Source organism: Lithobates pipiens, unplaced genomic scaffold (assembly GCF_037356315.1).
Source record: "Lithobates pipiens isolate NorthernLeopardFrog02 unplaced genomic scaffold, aLitPip1_a1.2 Scaffold_22, whole genome shotgun sequence".
In the NCBI taxonomy this organism is placed as follows: Eukaryota; Metazoa; Chordata; class Amphibia; order Anura; family Ranidae; genus Lithobates; species Lithobates pipiens.
The window spans coordinates 88636131-88662635 of record NW_027507784.1 but is presented as its reverse complement, the minus strand read 5'-3'; the positions used below and the strand labels follow the sequence as shown (position 1 = coordinate 88662635).

The 26505-nt window shown below is 44.6% G+C and overlaps 1 protein-coding gene across 2 annotated transcripts in view; it reads right to left on the bottom strand.

Moving 5' to 3' along the window:
• Nucleotides 1-26291, bottom strand: part of LOC143923908 (tubulin alpha chain) — a 44354-nt gene extending 18063 nt beyond the window's left edge. The window contains exon 1 of one of the 2 annotated variants that reach the window (XM_077447855.1): nt 26273-26291. In XM_077447855.1, the coding sequence (XP_077303981.1) occupies nt 26273-26275 (3 nt within the window). In that variant the 5' untranslated portion in view covers nt 26276-26291. Of the gene's footprint in view, nt 1-10327; nt 10486-26272 lie in introns of those variants that run through there. The other variant, XM_077447854.1, reaches the window with a different exon arrangement.
• Nucleotides 26292-26505: the final 214 nt, after the last annotated feature.

Below are 26505 nucleotides of genomic sequence, written 5' to 3'. Positions count from 1 at the left end.
ATTGGTCAATTTGATCACACTGTACAGACAGGGGCGGACTGACCATTCGGGCACTGCCCATGGGCCCCATGCCACTAAGGGGACCCATCAGGATTGCCAGCCTCAAAACCAGGGACAGTATGTAAAAATATGCATTTTTTTAAATCCCAAGATTATAACTGCCCCGCCTCTCCACTACTATATATATATATATATATATATATATATATATATATATATATATATATATATATATATATATATATATATATATATATATATATATATATATATATATATATATATATATATATATATATATATACACATATATATATATATACATACACACACTATTGCCCGGGGGCCCCATAATCTTCCATTGCCCAGGGGCCCTATGAGTTGTCAGTCAGCCCCAAGCCCATCTGTACCATGTAATTAGCTTTGACCAAACACAACCAGACTGAATGGCTCAGTTTCATTCAGTAAAATGCTTGCTTAGAGCAATGGAATACATGGCTATAAGCAAACAGTGGGGTTGTTTTACTAAAACTGGAGAGTGCAAAATCTGGTGCAGCTGTGCATGGTAACCAATCAGCTTCTATCTTCAGCTTGTTCAATTAAACTGACAATAAAACCTGGAAGCTGATTGGTTTCTATGCAGAGCTGCACCAGATTTCACACTCTTCAATTTTAGTAAATCAACCCCATAATGTGTAAAAACATCCTGATCACTTCCCCCAGAGAAGTACAATGTTACTATGGCAACATTTTATTGCTCTGGTTACAGCCGATTGAAAAAGAAATAAAAATTCCCGTACAGTCACCAGCATACACTAGTCATATGAGATAGATATCTATCCATCTTTTAATTACATTATTAAAAAAATAAGAAATACCTTAAACTGTCTACTAAAGGGGTAATTTGGCAGTATTTGTACCTCAAGAAATGATACAGGTTGGCAGTATATCAGGATTGATCAATTTTCAGATATATCCCATAGTTTGTGGATTCTATTACTTTCCTATAGACCAAATATCTCTGCTTTAAATAGTTTTTAGATTCGCTTTAAGGCCCCTTTCACACTGGGGCTGTGCGGGCGCCGCTATTTTTAGCGGCGCTTTACCGTCGTTTTAGCGGCCCCACCCCGCTAGCGGCCAAAAAAGGGTTAAAAACGCCCGCAAAGCGCCGCTGCAGCGGTATTGCCGCGCTGTCCCATTGATTTCAATAGGTAAGGAGCGGTTTCACCGCTCCAAAGATGCGGCTAGCAGGACTTTTTTCACTGTCCTGCCAGCGCACCGCCCCAGTGTGAAAGCCCTCCGGCTTTCACACTGGAGTGAAAGGGGCCGTTTTTTTTCAGGCGCTACACAGGCGCTATAACGCCTGAAAACCGCCCCAGTGTGAAAGGGGCCTTAGGGATAAATCATGGGGAAACATGCAGAGATGTGTGCAGGGCAGATTTTATTTAAATCATAATTTTTTAAAGAGCAACTTTGATCTCTGCCCCACTCGCAGACCGTTCCATTCACTTTAATGGGACGGCTGGTCATGCAGCAGTGACAACAAGGCGAGGGACGTGGCGGCAGCGGGCGAGTGGATGCCCGCTAACAGGCGCTGCCATGATGGATCTGAAATGACAGGTGCTCTTTAAATGTAAGGACTCATTCTTGCTGGTAGTTAGAATCTTTATTATTTGCAAACAAAATGAAGGTTTCCCCATTTAGACTACTAAGCTGTCAGGTTATTAAAACAGCAACATCAGAACTGATTCAGTCAGTCATACAGTTTGTAGTGCACATAGATTTGCAAGAAAAATGGGATAAAAGAATCTTCCTGAACTTTGTTTTGTCTCATGGCTACTGTGAAATTGTGTGAATGCATCAATGCCGTGCAAGTTATCTCCGCTTGCATTCATTCTTTCCCCAGACCCGGCCAAGGTGCGACCACTACCTCCCCAAATTCCAACTATGGCTATTTATAGTCCATTTTCCCCTCCTTTCCTTAAACCCCCCCACCCACTCTCTCCCAAATATTACTGTATCTTAAATAGACAAACTATCTTTAGAAAAGTTTTTTACTCCAAAAGCAATAAATACAAATCAGATTTAGGAAATGTAAAGGTTTGTTAACCTCTCTTCCCCCCCCCACACAAAACATGTCATACCCTGTTTCCCCCGAAAATAAGACCTAGCGTGATTGTTGGTGATGGCTACAATATAAAGCCCTACCCCCCAAATAAGCCCAAGTTAAAGTCCTTGTAGATCTTATTTTCAGGGTAGGGCTTATTTTCAGGGAAACAGGGTAGGGCTTATTTGGGGGGTAAGGCTTATATTGCAGCCATCACCGAAAATCACGCTAGGTCTTATTTTCGGGGAAACAGGGTACTTACCTCCTCTGTGCAGTTGGTTTTGCACAGAGTGGCCCCAATCCTCCTCTTCTGGGGTCCCTCAGCGGCACTCCTGGCCCCTCCTCTTCTCGGGTGCCCTGTTGGAGAAGCGCTTTTCCTCGGGGCACTCATGCGGGCACGCTCCGGTGCCCTGCTGCTGCGTCCATCAACACAGACAGCAGGGCTCGGCCCCGGCCCCTCCCCCGTGTCATTGGCTTTGATTGACAGCAGCGGTAGCCAACGGTTGCGCTGCTATCAATCCATCCAATCAGGACCCGAGACACTGGCTGGAGCTGGTGTGCTCATCCCTGCCATTAGAAAGGTCAAGTTCAGGTAAGTAAATGGGGGGGGGGGGGGGGGCTCTGCTGCATCACAGGAGGTTTTACAACCCCTATAAAGCGGTTGTATACCCGCTGAAGTTTTTTTTTTCTCTCCTCACCTGCAAAGGAAAAAAGGCATAATGAGCTAGTATGCACCGCATACTAGCTCATTATGAAATACTTACCTTAGAACGAGGCCCCGATATCTCACCCGATCCACGTCGAGGGAGCTGACATGTTCCCTTTGCGTCTCTTCCGGATATTGCGGCTCCGGCGCTGTGAGTGGCCGGAGCCATGACATCATCACTCCCGCGCATGCGCGCAGATTTCTTTCCGGCAGGGTCCGGCTTCTGCCGGACTCTCAGCCGAGAATCCCCTGTAAGCATGTGCCGCTGCAGTCAGCGGCACATTCCGAGGGGATTTATCTTTTTTAACCCACAGGTAAGCTTTATTATAGGCTTTCCTGTAGGTAAAAGTCATAAAAATGACTATGCAAGCAGAAAAAAAAAAAAAAAAAAAGTTAAATCATTGATTTTTAGCCAACCTGCATTGTGTGTTTTTTCTTTCTCGTTTTCCTTTAATTGGGTCTTGATCTGCCTTGCATTGTGTAGGAAGGTGTGCGTATGATTCATAATACAATGGCGTAGGTTGAAAGCAAAGTCCTCACTGCAGCAGACTTGTATCACGGCCAGATTTGCATCACAACTGCATGCTTCCAGGTTATTCAGTAACCATATTGAACTACAAATCTATTTTAAGGATTGTCAGCAGATCTGAATGTCCCATTGTAGACAATTACAGGCTCTTCCAACGTTTCCCAACCCAGAACAATAAAAACATGATATGAATGATAGAACTTCATTAACTTGGACATTTGCATCCGCCTGGGTACAGGAACATGTGCCCCATCCATCACCGCTGTCACACTGCCAGGAAACAAATAAAAACTTCTAGAAGTATGAAGCTGTAATGTTCTCACAGCTTGTACTGTGCAGGGAAGTGTTTGGCAGAGGAAAGCATGTTGCAAGCCGCAGTATAACAGATCATTGTGAAAGGCGGCACTGCCAGGTGAAAGGAAAGGAGCCGAGCGCACCGAGCACGCGGCCAGCAGCAGCTGTCACCATGCCAGGATCAGATGAAGAAGAAGAAGGGCAAAGCTGGAAATGGCGCCCCCCCCCCGGAACACGCACCGCTCTATATCAGCCTGGATCTGATCACATTACATTTGTACAATCTCTCGCCCAAGACTTCATTCAAAAAGTTTAGCAAAAACATTTTTTTTTCCTATCTAGTACAGAACTAAAGTGTATGTATAGCGCAACTTTATTAATCTGTATTAACCACTTAAGGACCAAGCCTCTGAGATTTGTTGTTAAACCTTGTTTATTTGCTAGAAAATTACTTAGAACATTATACATTTCTTTTTCCAACACCCTAGAGAATAAAATGGCGGTCGTTGCAATACTCTCTCACACTATTTGCGCAGCAGTCTTACAAGCGCACTTTTTTTTTGGAAAGAATATACCTTTTTGAATAAAATAAATACATTTCAGACAACAGTAAAGTTAGCACAATTTTTTTTTATATTGTGAAAAATAATGTTACGCCAAGTATATTGATACCCAACATGTGACGCTTCAAAATTGCGAAAATGTGTATGAGAGATAGAGGTGTATGTGTGTGCGTGCGTACATACATACATATACACACACACATGCAGAAATGCACCTGGCAATGGATCTTGAGTGTGAAGCAGCGCTTGGTGCATTCACGGTGTGCCGTTTTTACTATGGGATGTGCCTTGCAGGGAAACAAAAGTCCGGTACATCCACACTGACAGGACTGAGCTCTGTGTTTGTATTCACAGAGCTCTGCCCTGTCATCCTGGCTGGTGCCAGGAGGTCAATCATTGACTGGCACCCGCTGATCGACCTGTGCTGCACCTAATCATAGCACAGCCACAGCGTCCCCTACCTGGAAGAGCTGGATCATGTACTAGAGATATGTGATCCAGCACAAGAGAGCCGTTCTGCCAGCAGCAACCTCCACAATCCTTGCCTAGATGAGGGCGATGCGTCTGCCCTCTGGGATGTCTAGATCAGTGTTTCTCAACTCCAGTACTCAAGGCGCCCCAACAGGTCATGTTTTCAGGATTTCCCTCAGATGAAACGGCTGTGGTAATGACTAAGGCAGTGAAACTGATCAAATCACCTGTGCAAAATGAATGGCAAGCCTGAAAACATGACCTGTTGGGGTGCCTTGAGGACTGGAGTTGAGAAACACTGGTCTATCACACATCCCAGGAGGAATTGCACCAGAAAACGCATGTGCAGGCACACTGCTGATCTCAGCTTTTTTGCAGATCCGCCTGGCATGTCTGCATATACATGGTGCATGTGTGGGTCCCCGACGGGTCCGTGCAATTCACCCTAGTGCGGTCAGTTCCAGAAAAGTAGAACATGCTGCATTTTCCCTGCACTGGGCCGCAATAAAAAAAAAACGCATTAAACAAATGCACCAGACCCCAGTACAGTGATGGAAGTGTCAGAGCAGGGCAAGGGAAGCTTCACCTGTAAGACGACAACGGGACTCCGGAACTAGTAAAATGTTTTATTTGCATATAGGGGCAAGTATGCCAGTCTCATTAGTACAGTGACTGGTGCTAAAAATATGCACTATCACTGTATTAGAGTCACTGGTTCCCACAAAGTGTCAGATTGCCCACCATACTATTGCAGTCCTGCTACAAGTTGTTGATTGCCATCATTACTAGTATAAAATACTAATATATATATATATATATATATACACACACACATATCCCATAGTACGTAGACGCAATAACTTTTACACAAATATACGATTCTTGGGATTTTTTTTTTTAACCAAAAATATGTAGCAGAATACATATTGGCCTAAATTAATCAAGAAAGCAAGCCATTTCTAGGGGGAAGAAGAAGATCTAAAGTTCGTGTACAGCATTGCACGACCGCACAATTGTTAGCGACGCAGTGCCCAAAAAATAAATAAAAATAAAATAAATACAAAAAGGCCTGGTCATGAAGGGGGGTACATTTTCCAGAGGCTTGGAAAAAAATAAAAATAATAATAAATAATAATAAATAGCGTGATCCAGTCCTGCGATGATGTCAAATGGCTGCAAAACAAAACCTGGGATGCCTTTGCCATGCGATTTCTTCTAATGGCACCCCAATTACGCTGCAATTTTGCCACGATTGTTACATGGTAAATCACATGGCAATCGTGGCAACGCGCGAAGCTGTGGCCCAACAGAAGCTCATGTTCCTTTTTAAAGCGACAAGTGTCAATTGTCGCATGACAATCGTGTCAAAATTGCAGCGTGATTGGGGTGCCGCTAGAAGTAAGCCATTTGCAGCAATTTGAATTGGCAAGGGGGAATCGAATTGATCCTGCCCACGATCATGTGTGGATGTCTTACCCTGGCATTACATGTGCGATGCAGGAATCAGCACGATTACAGCACTGGTTCCTGCATCGCATTCCTCCCACAGGCAGCTCATACTGTCTTCTGTGAACCGCTGCGGGTTTCATTAACATTAATGACAACTCCTGCTTAGTTCAAAGATTGCAGTGAAAACACGTACAGGAATCGGATCGCAAAAGGTGAGAACACACCTGCGATACAATTCTAGTGCAGAGAAAAACAAGTCCCTACATTATCTTCTGTGTGAATCCAATGAGACATCAGCCGTACAACTGTATGACTGAACTCGCATGCGATCGCCACTTGCAGTACGGGTGCGAATCGCATGCGATCTCAGATGCCCCAGTGTGAACCAACCACACACCTAGCAGAATACAATATTTCTTGTGGTAGTGGCGCATGTATGTATATCTATCCATCTATAAACTATAGTTGAAGGGCTTTGCCTGATTGGATACAATTTGAATACATTGTTTCAGTAGGAACTAGTAAATGTTATTTTTTTTATTTGCATACAGGGACAAACTACAGAGCTTTGGTAACACTAAGGCCACATTCACAGCGTTCCCAGATAGCGGGCAGAAATGTGCAATCCTGCTTGCGTTTCCAGAACATATGCGAAAAAAAATTACTAAATAAACGAGCCACAGCAAAACGCACATCATGCTTTTTTTCTCAATTCCACCCCAAATGCAGGTAGCAGTTTTGTTGCGCCAAAAAAAAAAAAAAAAAAAAAAAAAACACTTGGCTTAGTGCCAAACAAAAAAAGGGTACGCATGCTACTTTGGCGCATTGTCACATGCAGGCGTTTTCGAATCGCAGGCAGTTTTGCTGCGATTCTGCAAGCCATTTCAAAACTCCCAGATAGAGTGACAAAAATCACACAACGTACATTTGAGCTGCCATTCATTTAAAGCATACCTAAAAAAACGCGGTGCGGTTTTGCTGCGATCGCCCCACCATAAATTTCCGCAAACCACACCGCATGAAGCTTGTCGCCCCCAAAAAAAATCCTAAGTTTAGGAGCTTCTTTTGCTTGACTGCTTCATGCGATGTGGTTTGGCGCAATTAATTGTGCGACAATCGTGGCAGAACTGCACCGCGTTTTTAGTTTTAGGTGCCATTCATCTAGATGAATGGCAACTGAAATTTGCGTTGTGCGATTTATCGTCATCCACACCTGGGTTTTTTTTTTTTTTTGAATTGCAGAAAATATGCCCAAATCTGTGAATGCGGCTGCCCTATGCAGTCAGGTGACAAACCTGCCGCAAAACAGAAGAAACACAAGATCTCCATTTTCCTCCTCTGACAGAACAGCGGTCTGCCTGGTTTACGTAGGAAGATCGCCATTCTGCCTCCCTGAACGATCGTTGGGTTCCTGGCGGACATCTGGTACACCGGACCGGCCGACTAGCTGAGCGGGTCTCCAGTGGCGCGCACACACACCCCCTCCCCAGATCGGGAAGAGGACATTGCGTACAGGTACGTGATTTTTTTCGCTCAAGGCCCGCCCTGACGCAGTAAGACTCCTTGCACACTGCGGCCGTTTTTTCAGGCACTTCAGTGCTAAAAATAGCGCCTGAAAAAAGCAGCTCTATTCACTCCAGACTGGGGCGCTGCGCTTGCAGGGCGTCACAAAAAGTCCTGCCAGCAGCTTCTTTGGAGCGGTGAACTCACCGCTCCTCCCCACTGAAATCAATGGGGCAGCGCTGCGATGCCGCTCCGGTGGCGGTTTGAGGGCGAATGGAACCCCTTTTTGAACGCCAAATAGCGCAGCTAAAATGACTGTAAAGTGGCGCTAAAAATAGCGGAGCTTTACCGCTGACGCCCTAGGCGGCTCAGTGTGAAAGGGCTCTTAATGTACGTGGGGTGCTCCTTCAGCGGTTAAAGCTTTGAGCCAACTCTGGAGATCCTTGGCGTGCTGGCGACATTCTTTTGCTTTACTATGGTAACATTGAAGTCACCATCCTCCTTATAGCAGTTCTACTGCAACAAGGCGGCACCTGTGCCAATGCGAACCAACTGATTGCACACAGTGGAAGCCGATCGGTGTGGGTGTGTGCTACTCGAAGTCCTCCGGCACCTGCAGAGACAGAACGGCAATCTGCCTATGTAAAAAAAAAAAAAAAAAAAAAAAAAAAAAAAAAGAAGAAGGAGGGAAGGGATGGCGTGATGGCGTTTGTGTCTCTGCAAAGCAGGGAACAAATCCCATCGATTCCCCAGTAAAAGCTCCTCCCACAGAACACAAACTAGGCACACAGTTAACTCTTTGACTGCCCCCCCCGGTATTAACCCCCTCCCTGCCAGTGTCATTGGAGCACATCACTGGATTGGATGGTAAGAAAGGGGGTTTGGGGACTGTAGAACAGAAGGTTTTACACCTTAACATGCTTGTAAACCCATCACAACCATTTTAAAAGGTTTAAGAGATATTTGCAGAAATAGGGGCACCGATGTCTACGCCGCATGCGCACTGAGCGTGCCGTTTCTAATGGCGATCATGCGGTTAGTGGCGGCACCAGTGTGGGAGTGACATCATCGCCGCTGCTCCGAGCCAGTCACAGCACCGGAGACGCGATACCCAGAAAGACACGCCGAGTCGACATGTCAGCGGAGGAGGAGGTGAACGAGGGTCGCTTCAATCTCAGGTAAGCAATTCATAATGAGCTAGTATGCTATGCAAACTAGCTCATTATGCCTTTGTCCTGCAGGGCATTTAAAAAAAATAAAAAATAATTTAAATAATAATAAAAACCTTCCTTCTTCCTCTTTAAGGCTTTACAACCACTTTAACCCCTTCCCAGCCAGTCATTAGTACAGTGACAGTGCATTTTTTTGGCATTGATCACTGTAATAGAGTCACAGGTCCAAAAGCATCAGTGTCTGAATATTCACCGCAATATCGCAGTCCCGTTATAAGAAAAAAGTCACAGATCTCCGCCATTACTAGCAAAAATAAAAAATATCCCATAGTTTTGTACGCAAAAAAAATAAAAATAAATAATCAATATACACTGCAATCGTTTCAATAAACTATTAGATAAGCACCTGAATGGAATGACCGCAACATACAGGGATATACAATGTATTAGAGACACATAATCACACACATAGGTTTGACTTGATGGACTTGTGTCTTTTTTTCAACCTCACCTACTATGTAACCATGTCTGCACACTTTGGCATAGATTTATGGATCCCCCCCCCCCACTTCTACTACGTAGCTCGTTATTTTTAGACACAAAAAAAAAAAAAAAAAAAAAAAAAAAAAAAAAAAAAAACACAAGTTGCATAATAGGTGAATGTATTCTGCTACATTTCCCCCCACCCCTCCCTTTTTTTTTTTTTTTTTTTTAAATTAAGTAAAAATAATAAGGAAAATTTAGCAGAATGCATATTGACCTAAATTGATGAAATTAGATTTTTTTTTTTTATATTGTATCCATTGGAAAGGTTTTATAGCAGAAAGTAAAAAAAATATTGGATTTGTTTTTTTTCAAATTTTCAGTATTTTTTTTCTTATAGCGCAAAAAATAAAAACCGCAGAGGGGAGCAAATGCCCCCAAAAGAAAGCTCTATTTGTGGGGGGGGGGGGGGGGGCGTGGGCATCAAATTTTATTTGGGTACTGCGGATGACTGCGCAATTGTCAGTAAAATCAACGCAGCGCCGTATCTTTACATTTTTTTTTTTTTTTAATGCCCTGGTCATGAAGGGTAGGAAAACCTTCCCAGGGAAGTGAAGACGGTCGTACAAAAATCGGATTGTATGGTGTATGACCAGGATAATGGATGAGAGAAAAAAATAAATAAAATGGGGTCTTGCATGCAGCATTGGAGGAATGTGATGACAGATTATGACGTCACTGACACTCCCTGCAACAAAAACATTTCACCAGGCAGGTCTGTCCCCCTGGTGGAGAGTGCCGAGATCTGCCACCCCTCTCCCCATCCCCCACCACACCCCCCTCCCATCCCCCCACCACGCTGAGATGACAATGCAATATATGATCTATCAGCTAAAAGTCCCCCCACTGCTGGGATTTGTAGTCCCCCCAACACGCATTGCTACAGACTGCAAACCCGCCCGATCCAGCAGAAAACGAAGAATTACATTTTTTTTTTTCTATTTTTAATTTAAAGGGCAGGTCCATGTTGCGGCGGGAGCGAGGACTCACCATGATGTCGGAAGTGTCCGGTGTCGGTGTAGGATCGGCAGTGGATGGGGTCGGTTCTCACCGGAGCCTGTGTGACGGATCTCTGTGAGAAGTGAGCTGCAGACTGCGCAGCAAGCTGTCATATCAAGGGGGGCGGGGCCGACTGCGGCAGGGCACGCCTCGGAAGTGGAGCTGCTGTCACGCCCCCCTACTCGTCTATGGCGCGGGCTCTGCGGGCTTATCCTGGCCTTGGGTGGGGGGAGGGAGGAGCATATGCCACGCCCCCCTCGTGCATAGGATTAGCAGCCTCGATAAAAAGGGGAGGGGCCGTGGAGACAGGGGGCGGGGCAATGACAGGTGAGATTGAAGAGTACCTGTGATCCAGAGAGAGTTTTCTGCATATAAAATATGATCTGAAGAGGACAGAGGATGCAGAAAATGATAAGCGATATGATATATGATGGGCATTTATATTAATCCCTAAAAAAAAAAAAAAAAAAAAAAAAATGTAGCCAGTTACACATGAAAACATTTACAATGTTTCCCTATTTCATGTATTTTTCTTTTTTATTTATTTTTTTAAATTGGTTTCTTTAACCACTTCAGCCCCGGAGCATTTTGCTGGTCAATGACCAGAGCACCTTTTGCGATTCGGTGCTACGTCACTTTAACTGACAATTGCGCGGTCATGCGACGTGACTCTCAAACAAAATTGACGTTCTTTTTCCCCCACAAATCGAGCTTTCTTTTGGTGGCATTTGATCACCTCTGCGGTTTATATTTTTTGCGCTATAAACAAAAATAGAGCCAAAAAATAATAAAAAAAAGCATTATTTACATTTTGCTATAATAAAAAATAACCCCAAAAAAGTATATAAACACTCCCCCCCCCCTCAGTTTAAGCCTACGTATTCTTCTACATATCTTTGGTAAAAAAAAACCACAATAAGCATTTATTAATTGATTTGCGCAAGAGTTATAGCGTCGACAATATTATTATTATTATACTGGATTTATATAGCACCGACAGTTTACGCAGCGCTTTACAACATTGGGGTAGACAGTACAATGCAATACAATACAATTCAAGACAAGGGGAATCAGAGGGCTCTGCTCATTAGAGCTTACAATCTAGGAGGGAGGGTCAAGTTATACAAAAGGGTAATAGCTGTGGGGAATGAGCTAATGGAGAGAATAGTGAAGTTGTTTGATGGAGGCAGGATAGGCTTCTCTGAAGAGGAAAGTTTTCAGGGATCGCCTAAAAGTGGATACATTTGGAGACAGTCTGACAGATTGGGGTAGTGAGTTCCAGAGGATGGGCGAGGCTCAGTAGAAGTCCTGTAGGTGGATATGGGAGGAGGTGATGAGGGAGCTAGAGAGCAGGAGGTCCTGGGAGGAATGAAGTGGGCGATTAGGTTGGTATTTCGAGACTAGGCTAGTGATCAATAGGGGATAGTTTTATGGCATTCTTATTAATCCGCAATCAGCGATTCTTGTGACAGCGACATTATGGCGGACACATCGGACACTTGGCGGTATTTTGGGACCATTCACATTTATACAGTGATCAGGGCGATTAAAAATGCATTGATTACTGTGTAAATGTGACTGGCAGTGAAGGGGTTAACCACTAGGTGGCGCGTTAAGTGTGTCCTAGGGAGTGATTCTAACTATGGGGGGGGGGGGGGGGGGGCTATGTGTAACAACACTGATCACCGCTCCCGATTACAGGGAGCAGAGATCAGTGACTGTCACTAGGCAGAACGGGGAGATGCTTGTTTACATTGGAATCCCCCCGTACTTCCTCTCCACAAGACGATCGCGGGTATCCCCACGGACGTAGAATACACGGGACCCGCGGTCGAACTCACAGAGCTTGCGGCGGGCACGCGCGACTGCTATGCAAGCCTCACGAGATCACATACATTAATACGATTTCGCACAGCGGAGCCAACCTGCCACAGTAAAACTGCGGCGGCTGGCCTGCAAGCAGTTAAAGCGGTGTTCCACCTGCAAATGTATTTTTATTTTACACTGTAGCTGCCGACTTTTAATATGGACTCCTACCTGTCCAGGGAGCCGTGATGTCAGCTAAACCCCCCCCCACCGAGGCCAATCAGTCCATCAGATTGGGGGCAGGCACCACCATTCTAATTAAGGGAAACGGGCAGCTTCACTGGCCATTTCCTACCGCGCATGCGCAAGACGAGTGGCGCTTTGCGAATGGCCCGCTGTCTTCTGGGACACACATAGGTCATAGGTCCCAGAAGACATTGGGGGGTGGGTGTGGCTCACCAAAGAAGAAGATATGACGTCCTGCGCCGCGGACCGCAGAGGTGATCAAATACCACCAAAAGAAAGCTCCATTTGTGAGAAAAAAAAAAAGGACGTCAATTTTGTTTCGGAGGCACATTGCCCGACCGCGCAACTGTCAGTTAAAGCGACGCAGTGCCGAATCGTAAAAAGGCTTGGTCCTTTAGCTGGAAAATGGTCTGGGGCTTAATTGGTTAAACTAAATTTGGGGGTGTTTGCAATTTTAAATTTTTTTTTTTAATTATTTATTTTTATTTTTTTTACACATACTGTCACCAGTGCAGTAGAGCATCATTTTATGACTGGTGTGGCGGTGATCAGGGATATTGACTAGTGAGAGATTATTCAATTTTTCAAACACTTTTTTTTTTTTGTTTTTTTTCCATACTCAGTGACACTGTACAACTCTGGGAGGATGGATGATGATCAGGGGCTTTTTTTGTTTTACACTACTATAGCTGTCATGAATGGCTTTCATTCATCACAGCTTGTGCTCTGTGGTTGGCTACAGCTAATCATATGCTACAGGGTCCTGTGATTGGCCCAGGTACCACGTGAAAACTGTATGTCAATCACAGCATTACAATAGTAATAGCAATCACATGAAAGTTGCAGGGTTAGGGTTTCCCCTTGAAGAACATGGTTAGGACTCAGGGATTGAAATAGGGACCTCCCCCAGAGGTCAAAAGTCAAGAGGTGTGGCTGACCCACCTCCGCCACCAACAACAAGTCGGGGTAAGAAGCCTGCAGCTGCCGCCGCTCACAGTAAAAATGTGAGTGGGTCGGCAAATGGTTAAAATCAGTATACCCATTGAAATTTTTATCATATATGTTTCACACAAATAGAGCTTTCTTTTGGTGGTACTTAATCGCCAATGGGGTTTTTTTTTTTTTTTGCTAAACGATAAAAGACCAAAAAGTCTGAGAAAAAAAAAAAAATGTTCATAGTTTGTTATAAAAGTTTGCAAACAGGTAACTTTTTTCCTGTACTGATAGGCACAGATTACCATCAGATTACCATCACTGGTGGGCACCGATTAGCAGTACTGGTCGGCAATTTCGGGGCCGATGTCCCTTTTACAGCAGCCAACTTTCCTCTTTTTGACAGCGTGAGAAAAACAAAGAGGATAACCAGCTTCTGTTTACATTGCGTGATCAGCTGTCATTGGCTGACAGCTGATCACATGGTAAAGGGCCACTGTGATTGGCCCTTTAGGCTGGATTCACACCTATGGCATTTTTAGAGCTTTTTGCATTTTGCAGATTTGTACTACAGTCCATTTAACATAGTTTCCTATGGAACACGTTCTGTTGTGCTAATCTGCAAAATGCGCTAAAAATGCATAGGTGTGAATCCAGCCTTACTCCAATCTGCGATCACCTGAGCCGACGCATGGGCAGCGCAAGCACAGGAGGACGTCCAGGGACTAAAGCTATAGCACCTGCGGGAAAGGGTTAAACCCAAAAGCAAACAAACATTCTGTTGCAGCTGATCAGTTTTTAGATGCGATGGCTGCATTAGTTTTATTTTTTAGGGTTTTTTTCCCCATCAATTTTCATTTGATGATCTGGTCAGTAAGTACTTTGTTTTTGAAAACAACAAGCTCTCCTGCAGAAGGTATCAGTTTACAGGGACAAGGCAAACCATTTACCACTGACAGGGGTGCTTATAACGATCAGCTTTTAATTATTCATGTAAAACCTTTATCTCAAAAAGGAAAAAAAAAAAAAAAAAAAAAAAAAGTTTGCTGTAAGAAAAATGAACGGCTGAAGCAGTTACCGGCAGCAGAATAGTTCCGAATGTCTTTGGAAGGTCGGGGGATGGTTTTTGTTTTTCAGGGAAAGGTATTCCTCACCTGTGCGCTCAGTATATACGTAAATAAAATTCAGGCCAGGTATGGGAGTTTTCCCATTGATGCCATGAAAAGTCATTTTAGCCCAACCCAGTACCATTCAGGTATTGCACGCAGGAAACACAAGCCGCAGTCACTCTTGCACAGACTTCCCCTCCCCCAGTTTCAACAATATTTTCTTTGGCATCTTCTGAAATCTTCAAGTTGTGCAAACCTGAATAACTTCTCTTTATAAGCTGCTGTAGACGGCCCAGTTTAGGAAAGACGACTCATTATTACACCCGGGCTGTAGGACAAGACTGAGCCTTTTGCTTTAAAGGCTCTTAGCCTAACGGCTGGATATTATGAATGAGAAACCTAAAGGAGTTGAACTCCAGGCAAAAATCTTTTTGTCAGGAAGGGAGTCAAAGTTAGGGGAAATGTCACCCATGACCGTTGTCACTGGTGAGGTGTCCCCATTGGAAGAAATTTACCCAATCTATTGTTCCAATGGGATCTGCCAGGTTTTGGGATTTTATATATCGGGTAAGCCGCGTACACACGGGCGGACTGTCTGTCCAACTTAGTCCGCCGAAACATTTCAGCGGACAGTCCGCTCGTGTGTGGGCTTCAGCGGACTTTTTCAGCGTGCAGTCTGGCGTACTAAGTATTTCGGATTTTTCGAAATATTGTCCGTCATACTTTAGTTTCAGTGGACAATCCGCTCGTCAGTAGGCTAGTTCGACGGACTAAGAATGGCGCATGCTCAGAAAGGATTTACACGGCGAAAGGTTGCATTGCTGTGTATTGGACTTCCTATTTCTAGTCCCGTCGTACGTGCTGTACACGTCATCGCGCAAGCTTTCGACGGACTGTTTGTGCATCCGTGTGTGGTCAAGTCCGTTCATTCGAAAGTATGACGGACTGTCCGTCGGATTGTATGACAGACTAAGTAGGCCATACAATCCGCTCGTGTGTACGCAGCTGTACAAAAGCCCAAAGCAGAATTTCTCAACTTTTTTTTTCTAGTCATGGCAACCTTTAACCCCCTTCGCGCCATGACCGCTTCTCACCCCTTTAAGGAGTTTTTAAAGCCAGGAGGCGGGCATTCGTCTCATGGGACTGCTGTGATTGGCAGTCACATGATCGGAAAGCTCCTCATTGCATGTATGCATCAGCTTACCGATCCCCGATGGCTACCATCCTGGGAACATGCTCTCGTCGTGACAAGTTCTTTACATATGGCCGCATATATGCAGCCGCTCGACTTTAAGGACCTCCCGCCTAAATGCGTATGGCCACTATGTGGTTAAAGTGGTTGTAAACCCTTACAAACCACTTTGACCTACAGGTAAGCCTAGATTAAGGCTTACCTGTAGGTCCAAGCAATATCTCCTAAACCTATATGGTTTAGGAGACATTTGCCCGAAAACGGGCACCGCTGTCTACGGCGCATGCGCCATAGACAGCGGCGCGCAGGCGCACTGAGCGCGGCAGTTCCAAGAATGGAGCTGCCGCATTTGTCGACTCCCGTGCGCATGCGCGGGAGTGACGTCATCGCGGCTTCGCCGAATGACAGCGGCGGAGCTGCGATACGCCACCAGCAAGATGGATGCGGCGGACTACAGGGGACAGCGGTGACTTCGCTGGCTCCTGTGTCAGGTAAGTGACACATAATGGGCTACTATGCGATGCATAGTAGTCCATTATGCTTTACCTTTGCAGGGAAAAAAAAGAGGAAGTAAACTCATCAGGGTTTACTTCCTCTTTAAAAATAAGCAGAATCAAGGCACCCCAGTCTAAAATGCATCCTGGGTCCATGCACACAATCACCTTGATGAAATGAACTTCACATTAGAAGCACCCTCACCCCCATTGGATCAAAGGTCCCCCTACATGTCAGACATCACCCCCATTACATCAAAATCACCCCTATATATCAGAGGCCCCTCATCAGAGTTAGAGGGCCCCCCTCCCATCACAGGGTTCCCCCACATTTTATCAGAGTCTCTCCAGCACCACAGAGTCCTCTCATCCATCTCTAATCCAGAGCAAACTGGGTCTCGTACTCATTGTGGTACCCTGAAGGAAACCCAAAGGACGCACCATGGTGCCGCAGCACACTGGTTGGAAGACACTGGTCTAAAGGATATGGACAACCCCATATTAAAGTAGACCTCAACTCAAAAATGAAAGGTACCCTCAATTTTCCTTCTCCCAGCCCTTGACTAAATCGTTTGTTTTTTTTGGAGGGGAGTGTAAGGGGCAAGTGTCTTTTTGATGATTTGATGATACCTGCTCCCACTTCCTCACTCCTCAGCAAGGATAATGTCACCCACCCCCCCCCCCCCCTTCCCATCCCAGAAGGCTGCAGAACTAGGGAAGGGGGAGCTTAAGGGGCAATTGTGTTTTTTTTTTACCCGTTCCCACTTCCTCAACTTAGCAAAAATAATGTCACCTTGGACCCCCTTCCCATCCCAAAAGGCTACAGGACCCGGGGGGGGGGGGGGGGGGGGGGGGCATGCGATTGTGTTTTTTTATGGTGCCTGCTCCCACTTCTTCATTCCTTGCCTCGGCAAGGATAATGTCACCTTTGACTCCCCTGCCCATTCCAGGATAATACAGACCAGTCTCACTGCAGTCCACCATCTCATACATGGGCCTTAGGGGCCAACTGTGAGGGAGGGGGTGTAAGGGACAAGTGTCTTTTTACAATACCCACTCCCTCATTCCTCACCTAGGCAAGGATGCCGTTGACTGCTGATCCCAGGAGGCTACAGGACCAGTCTCACCATTTCATGTATGCACAGTAGGGGCAGGCTATGAGTCATTAGGAACTGAAAGAGGGCTTCCAAAGTCAAGATGGTGGCGCAGAAGATCCAGAGTCCTAAGAAGAATCAGCTGTGTAGAAGACAGACCTGAACTTCTTGGGGTGATAAGAATAAGCTTCTTAGAAGTCAGCAGCTACAGTGTATATAAAGCTGCGGACTTTCATTTTTCACACGTCAGGGTGAAGTTCCCCTTTTTACAGAAACCACAAGTCAAAAAGTCACCCATTTACTCCATAAGTAGTAAAGTATACAAAAAGTAAATAGAATATATTCTATAAAATCACGGTTGCATCCTCCATGGCAATTAACATATGCTTAATATGCAAGTTGAAAAATTGGCTATTAGGCCCAATTCACACCTATGCAGGTTGCAGTTTGCATATTGCAGATGCATTGGTGGTCCATAGAGGGCACATAATAATTGGGGGGAAGGGCCCACATATATTGTTGGTCTGAGGAGAAGGGTCTGCTTCATTGTTGATCAATGGAAAAGGGCTTGCTTACATTGAGGGTCAGTGCAGAAGTGCCAGCTTGCTAGACATGTGCAGACTAAAATATTTCGTTTCGTAACTTTGTTTTCGTCCGAAAAATAAAATGTATTTAGTTACTCCCGAAATTAGTTTTTATTTATTTCGTTTTTCGTTAAAAAATTGCATTCGTCTGAAAATCCAAATAAATTAAGGTCGAATCTGTCATTGAAGGCTGTCGAATGTTTAAAGAAGATTCAACGGAGCAGCGAAACTCACTGTATGATACTGCAATCCTACATTCCTGGTTGAATATTTAGACTACAAGCTATAGTAGGATGCTAATGTTGTACGTCTTCTATGGGTTTTTTTTTTTTTTTTTACGGCTATTTACATTGCACACAGGTCATGTTAGCATTAGCATTAAGAAAAAAAAAAAAAAAAAGCGTGGGGGTCCCCCTCAAAATCCATACCAGGCCCTTTGGGTCTGGCATGAATTTTAAGGGGAAACCCACGCCCAAAAAAAAAATATCCAGAAGGGCCTGGTATGCTTTTTTTAATATTAGTCGTGTTGTAAGTCACGCTGTGATTCACACTCAAGTCGTGTCCAAGTTGCCTCCGAAAATTGTGCTGGAAGTAGTGTTGCCCCTGTGTGAATGGACTATTATGATACAAGTTCAATAGACAAATTGTTATTTGTTATTGTCAGAGTCGTGTCGAATCTCCTATCTGTAATGAACTATCAAAACGAAAATGAAAATAAAGCATTTATTTACGTCAGATCTTTAGTTTTTCAGACTCTGTGCTTTCATTATCGTTTGTCAAAACTAGAATGAAAATACCTGAGATTCAGACGAAAATGCATGCACATGTCTACAGCTTGCATTGTTGGTCAGGGAAGACTGGACCCTTTGCAATGGTCATCAGTAGAGAGGTGCCTCTTACATTGGAAGTCAGTAATAAAGTGCTCTCTTAGATTAGTGGTCATTGAAAAAGTGCCCCTTACAATGGTGTTCAATATTAGGCTTTTGCTGAAGAACATTGCATGTCAGTGAAAACCATTGATAGGATGACTCGCAGTTTTATTCTGTAGTCCAAATCTGAATAGATGTGGTTATATTTTGTGCAAAACTTTTGAATATTAGGCTTTGGAAAAGCAGGTTAAGATGCAAACGTCTGCAGGTAAATCTCACCATTAGAGCCCCTGGAAAGTATTAGCACCTGCAGTGCGATTCAAACCACCAGTTGCCAACTAAAACTAATATATCCCTTTTAGGCTGAACTTTACCATTAGGCCCCTTTCACACGGGGCTGTCCGTGGATTCCGTTTGCTCAGTGGGGATCGCTCTGTTGATCCCCGCTGAGCCGGTGGATGACCGGTCCGTCTCCACTCACTGTGCAGAGACGGACCTTTCAGATCTCCGCTCTCCTCTATGGGGAATTGGATGAAAATGGACCACCTGTCAGTTTTCATCCAATCCGATCCACCAGAAGAATGGAAAATAGGGTTTCCATCAGTCTGGATTCAGCGGACATGTTACCTTCGACACCGTGACATCCGTTGCTCCATAGACCTGCATGGAGCGTCCGTTCAGGTCCACCTAAAAAACTGACAGGCGGACCTGAATGGTCCGCCTGTGTGAAAAGGGCCTTAAGCTTGGATCAAAGAAATAGTAAATAAAAAAATAAAATCTAATAATAATAAAATTAATAGGGGGAGACCACTGCAGGTAAAAAGATTTGAGAGATCTGAATGACTTGTCAGCACTGATCCAGCTTGCTCAGAGGCATACAGACTGGACATGTTCCAGCGAGAGGTGAACTGCCAGAGGTGAGGGACAGACACAGAATAGAAGAAATTACTCAGCAGTGACAACCCGACTCTTTGCTGCTAACTCTCTAATATGCAAGTTTTACTGAATCCCTGGAGCTTGCTTCAATCTGACGTTGATGTTCTATTGACATAGTCAGAGATGCAGTATTAAACCATTGAAGGGTCTGTAGCGCCGGTATTTTCAATACAGACACTATTATTTTTGTAGATTTAAGTTTATCTGAAGCTGCAGTTTGGCTCAGACTAATTAGGTCAAAGTTCTGGTTTCTGTACGAGTTCAGCTGGGTTGTGCTAGTTTCCACTTGGCCATGGGTGTCGCTGTCACCACCGGTAAGTGTTGGAAATGCAACAGGCTGAATGCATTGGGTACCCCTTTTACTCAGAAATAGCCCGGTGGGAGCAGTTCACCCACTGTGCATTCTGGGTAAGGGTACTTAAGGTATAGGCGCCTTATTTTTGGGATTCGTTATCACGACCTCATGGCCCTCCTGGCCTGAGGTGTGTGCTGCCTTTCTCCATGTCTCGGGGCCGGCTGGCCCGAGGCTTTGCAATGGAAAGGGTGGGCCCAAAAGTCTTGGGTCCTACCAATCCAGAGGTGGTCCTGTGCGGTCTTGCCTGCAGGGAGAAGCCAAGCGACTGGAGGATCCAGGGGAGGACTTTTTCAGGAGAGGACCAAGCAACAAGGCTGGTATCTCTGGAAGAGCCTGGAGACGAAGTTGGAGGACACATCCCGGGTCACCTATCACACAGTACCGCCGGATCGGCTAAAAGAAACTGGTACTGTGCGACAGCTGGTTGTGCTTTCCTGTGGCAGAGGATTGCAGAACGATTCCACTGAATTGACAAGTCTGTGTCAGAGACTTTGTTAGAGCATCTCACCGGCTGCTAGGTCAGTGACAGAGGCCTAGCTGGTGGTTGCCAGATCCAGCCTGTGGAAGCCGTTTGTCCTCTTGATCGAGGCAATACCTCTAACCCAGAGGTCTCAAACTGGCGGCCCTCCAGCTGTTGCGAAACCACAAGTCCCATCATGCGCCTCTGCCTGTGGGAGTCATGCTTGTAACTGTCAGCATTGCAATGCCTCATGGGACTTGTAGTTTAGCAACAACAGGAGGGCCGCCAGTTTGAGACCCCTGCTCTAACCAGCAATTACAAGGCACCTGAATCACCCTTAACCCTCCATCCCTCTATTGCAAAACTTCATGATCTTTCAAATAAATCTTTGGAAAAAGGACTAAGTGTCGGCGCTAATATTCTTTAATCCACTCTACAATGGGACCCCTAAGACGGACACAGTGTACAGGTGAGGTAACGGTAAGCCCAACAAGAACCAGCAGCTCCTTTGGGCGTTGGTGCTACAGGTCCATACACTAAAGGAGGAGTTATTTGAGCTCACAAGCAATTTTTATCAAAATGTTAAATTCACAAAACCTAAATGTGACGGAAGTCACTTTGGGGAGGGGGGCTGGGGAACCCAGCTCCTCTTGGAGAGGTTGGAAAACCCTTGTTTCAGCTCCCCAAGCCCCTCTTATGTCCAAGTCATCCTGTGTCTATTAGGGGCACAGGGTGACACTGAGAATGTGGTTTGGATTACTTCAAATGGAACAGTAATATCTATCCACAATATCTCCCAGGAACTATATAAAGGCTATTCCTGGTTTGTTTGATTCTGAACTATACATGTTAATTGAAAGAGCTGATTACATTGGCTTTTGTTCAATGTATGAGCCGGACAGCGTGCTACTGGGGTCTCCTGCTATTGCCTGAAGGTGTTCTGGGTTTATACTTATGTTAACAACTTCAGCCCCGTAAGATTTGGCTGCTCAATGACCAGAGCATTTTTTGCAATACAGCACTGCACCGCTTTAACTGACAATTGTGTAGTCCTGTGACACGGTACCCAAACAAAATTGACGTATTTTTTTTCCCCACAAATAGAGCTCACTTTTGGTGGTATTTGATCATCTCTGCGATATTTTTTGCGCTATAAACAAAACCAGCAACAATTTTGAAAAAAATATATATCTTGTACATTTTGCTATAATAAAGATCACCCAAATAAACAAAAACAAAACAAAACAAACACACATTAAGGGCCGGTTCACACAGCGAGGCGAGGCGAGGCGACACGGCTCGCCTCGCCTCGCCCCCGCAAGTCGCCCCCGTTCTGTACAATGGAACCGTTCTGAGAGGAGCGACTCGAGTCGCTCCGACTCAGAAAAAAGGTTCCTGTACTACTTCGGGGCGACTTCGGGGGCGACTTGCATTGACTTCTATACAGAAGTCCTCTGCAAGTTGCCGCTGAGCTCCCCGCAGGTCCCGGCGAGGTAAGTCGGAGACGCCTCGCCGCGCCTCGCTGCGCCTCGCTGTGTGAACCGGCCCTTATTCATCAGTTTAGGCCAATATGTATTCTTCTACGTATTTTTGGTTATAAAAATCACAATAAGCGTATATTGATTGGTTTGTGCAAGAGTTATAGCATCTACAAAATAGGGGATATATTTATGTAATTTCTATTTTTTTTTTTTTTTATAGTAATGGCGGCGATCTGCTTTTTATAGTAAAAAACATTATGGTGGACACATCGGACACTTGACAATTATACAGCGATCAGTGCTATAAAAATGCACTGATTACTGTATAAATGTCACTGGCAGGGAAGGGGTTAACACTAGGGGGCGATCAAGGGGTTAACTATGTTCCCTGACTGTGTTCCAACTGTGGGGGGAGGGGACTGACTAGAGGGGATGACAGATCATGGTTCCTAGCTATTAGGAACTCACGATCTGTCACTCCTCACAGAACAGAACAGGGATTTGTGCGTTTACACACACAAATGTTCCTGTTCTGCCTCTCGTGGGGCCGGCGGTCCTTGAGACCAATCGGCACCCCCTGCAGTGCAGCGGGCTCGTGTGTGCCTGCTATCCCACTTAAAGGAGCAGACGTATAGCTATGGCGGCTTGCGGGATCGTGCCGACCTGCCAGAGTACTACGTTGGCGGCTGGTCAGCAAGAGGTTAATGTGTATTGTACCTTCTGAATATATGATGGTTGTTGTAATTATATTCCTGTATGCAGGTTATATTGTTGGGGTAATATGATGGGGGGTTGGGGGGGGGGGGGGGTCCTCCTGTGGTGTATATATTCTGTATTCTTGTTCAAATAAAGAGTTCTTATTCTGGTTTACTCCAAAACTGGTGTTGCCTAGTTCTTGGGGTAACTATAGCCTGATTCACTGATCTTGAGTTCCAGAGCTTTGGGAAGCAGCTTCTTGGCGGAGATACCCAGTCAGGGGTCCGGATTCCATCGCACTAAATACCACAAACTGTTATTATGGGGTATTGTTATTTCTCTGCAGGATGTTAATCCTATTATCCTAGAACAAATACGGTTTTGTGTGAGTTGTCCTCGAAACTTAGGCACATGAAAATAGGCCTAATTTTTTACAAAAAAGTTTTTGGTACAAAAGGTTGTCACTATATACAGTATTACACACAGTTAGGCAGACATTTTAAGCCCCTGATGTTAACCCCTTTCTAGCCAATGTCATTAGTACAGTGATAGTGTATATAGTATTAACACTTGTGTGACTTTTTTTGCGAATTAAGACTGCAAAGTCACATGAAAAGTCATACCCCATGAGTTCCAATGAGTGCCATTGTGTTACTTAGGGTGTACTACATTGCAGTGGTGTGTCCAATGTAATCTTTGGGACAATTTGGGGTGTGGCCTGTGTCATTCGATTCCTTGGATTTGGGGCTCCTATGGTGTTTAGGGCCCCTGTGGGTTGGAGGGCTAGGCATCCCTCAGACTAGAGCTGCCCGATTCAGGCCAAAATGAGAATTATGATTTTTTGCTTAGAATAAAAAGATCACGATTCTCTCTGCGTAAAATCTTTCACATTGTAAAAAAAAAACAAAAAAAAAAAAACACTTTACTGGTCAGTTTTCTTTTAAATTCATTTAATTGTAATATTTTTTCCGAAAAAATAATTGTATTTGAACAACTGCTGCGCAAATACAGTGTGACATAAAATATTTCAACAACCACCATTTTATTCTGTAGGGTCTCTACAAATATATATAATGTTTGGAGGTTCCAAGTAATTTTCTAGCAAGAAAAATAACAGTTTTAACTTGAAACCAACAAACGTCAGAAAAAGGTTTAGTATTTAAGTGGTTAAACTTTCCCAATTTTCACACCAAACTGTATTCCTTTGCTCTAAAGGATACATTGTTGCAAGTTCCACTGCTAAAGAATGTTGTGATTCTTAGCATATTATATTTATATAATATAAAATAAATAGCATAAAAAAAAAAGTCTGGACCACCACAGGTGTACAGAGTCAGGAATTCACATAAAGTGAATTCCCTAAGAGACGGAAGAATTGGTCAGGTATTGTATCTTTCCTGCATCTCCAAAAAAACGCACCACCACTTTAGGGTAGACAAACTTTAAGCAACTGTAGGCAAAAAGTGAAGCAGACACTGCAACTATACACAAAAGGAATAGAGAAGAAATCTTCCAATAGGGACACCAGTTCTGGTGACCTGGGGGGTCCCCAAAGGATTCCCTTAATTTGCAGCCATTTGCTTTTACTTCCCTATTTGGCTGTGGACAACGCAGTCTGCTTGTTTGCTGTACTGCACAAGGTTGCAGCGCACTTGCAGAGCGGTCTCATTTACTTGAATGGCTCAAGCTTGTCAGGTGCTACACCCACCAACCATGACATACAACTCCTGCTGTGCCATGTCTACACCCCTGGCCAGGGCAGCTAAAGGGGGATGCGATTGGGACGGCAGTGATAAAAACCCCATCATAACTATGGGGTTTTACTACCCCCCCAACTGCAAATGTAAGTGAAGCCCAATTTTTTTTTTGTATAATGTGAAAGATGTTACACCACAAGAATCGTGATCTTTATTCTAAGCAAAAAAAAAAAAAAAAAATTGTGATTCTCGTTTTAGCTCTAAAATATTATATATATTTTAGATAGGAGGGGAAATCAGACAATTAGGCTCCATGCACACTGGAGCTCATAAACTGCAGTTTATTGGAGTTTGGGCGTTTTTTTTTTAAAAGCCCATAAATTCCACTCTATGTTAGCCTATGTGTCCATGCACACATGGACGTTTTTTAGCTTTAATGAACAGTGGAGTTTACGGGCTTTTTCCTGAACGCCAAAAATTCGCTATCAAAGTGCTGTTTTTCACCGCCAAAAAACGTCAAACACCGATAAACGCTCATAAATGCTTATAAACGCTCATAAACACACGTTAGTGTTCGGCATTCTATTTTTTCAATGCATTATGGGAGTTTGGAATGCATTGTGGGATTTTTGGAGTGTCCTCTATGTATTTTTATTGAAAACACCCATAAACGCTAGTACAAAACGCTGTTAAAAGCACGTTTTTCAACCAGCATTTTCTGCCAGCAATCTGGCGTCCAGAAAAAGCTTTTTTGAGCTTCGGTGTGCATGGAACCTTAAGCCCTCTGATACATTTGTTACCCTTCCACCCCCATGCGATACATTGTATACACATCACCCAGGATACACATACATTGTATATAATATACTCACATCACACATAAGGATGAGCTCCGGCGTGTTCGCACAGCCCACTTGCAGAGCCCTCCAGGAAGTCAGCACTGCGCTGATCACAGGCAGTGAGACATTGCCCGATGTGCGGCTGCAAAGATGGGGAAATGTCTCACTGCCTGTGATTAGCACAGTGCCGACTTCCTGGCGGGCTCTGCACGTGAGCTGTGCGAACATGCCAGAGCTCATTCTTAATCGCACACATAATAATAATAATAATAATAATAATAATAATAATAATGCCTGGTGTATTGCTTCACTGACCAAAAGATCTTTTCTTCCCTGCCGCTGGCACCACTCGGGAGACGGGATAAGAGGTGGAGTGCAGTTGGTATCACTCCGCATGGGACCGGAGCCGGTGTCCTGTCAAATATTGTCCCCCGTCGGATAGTGTCCGCTGTGTACTGCGCAAGCAAGCAGATTCCGAAAATATCCGAAGAGGAATGGCGCCTGCGCCGTGAGTCCACCATCCAAGTGGACATAGAGTTAGAATAAAAAAAAGAGCCCGAGCGACGTGAGGCCGTGCCCGGAGCATGGCGAGGGGCGCTCTAACTATGTGCAGCCCTACGTCCACTTGGATGATGGGGGCTTGTACCTGGACTCACGGCGCAGGCGCCATTCATCTTGGGAGATTTTCCGAATCTCCTTGTGCTCCGTACTGCGCAAGCGCTGCGCCTGGGCAGTACAAGGCGGACACTATCTGATAGGCAGACATTTTTGGACAGAACACCGGCACTACAGAGGAAACAACCACTAATGTGGCTCCTGCTCCCTACTACATCTCCAAATTTAAAAGTAGTCCCTCTGCATTGCACTCCGTTTGATGCTCTGGAATGGCGGGTCAGCAAGCCCAGAGCGCGATCTACCAGTCACCTGGCATAGATCTACTGGTTGCTAACCCACACTCTGTATTTCCCACCAGTCATGTTTTTCAATTTTCAATTTACTTCTACTTGAAGACATTGAGTATTATAGCAATTTTTTTTTAGTTTTGGATAAAGGGGAGATGGATTAGCACCCCTTTCAATTTTTATTGCCGTCTGTGCCCCCCCGTTAGGGAGATGCACCCCTCTCTATTTGTCATGTTTGTTTACCATTATCTTCAAAAGGCTTCAGACTGGAGCTCCACTCTCGGCAGGAAACAGGTGGCCTCCACGTAAAGTTTTTTTTTTTTGTTTTCAATCAACTTTAATATAACAAACAACCAATAGACACAAGTGAAGGGCACATGTTTCCTGTCACATCTGCACTTCCTGTCAAAAGTGGAGCTCCAGTCTGCAGCCAGATACTGTTGTCCGTCCGAGCCACTTTGTTTTTGTTCTCGTTT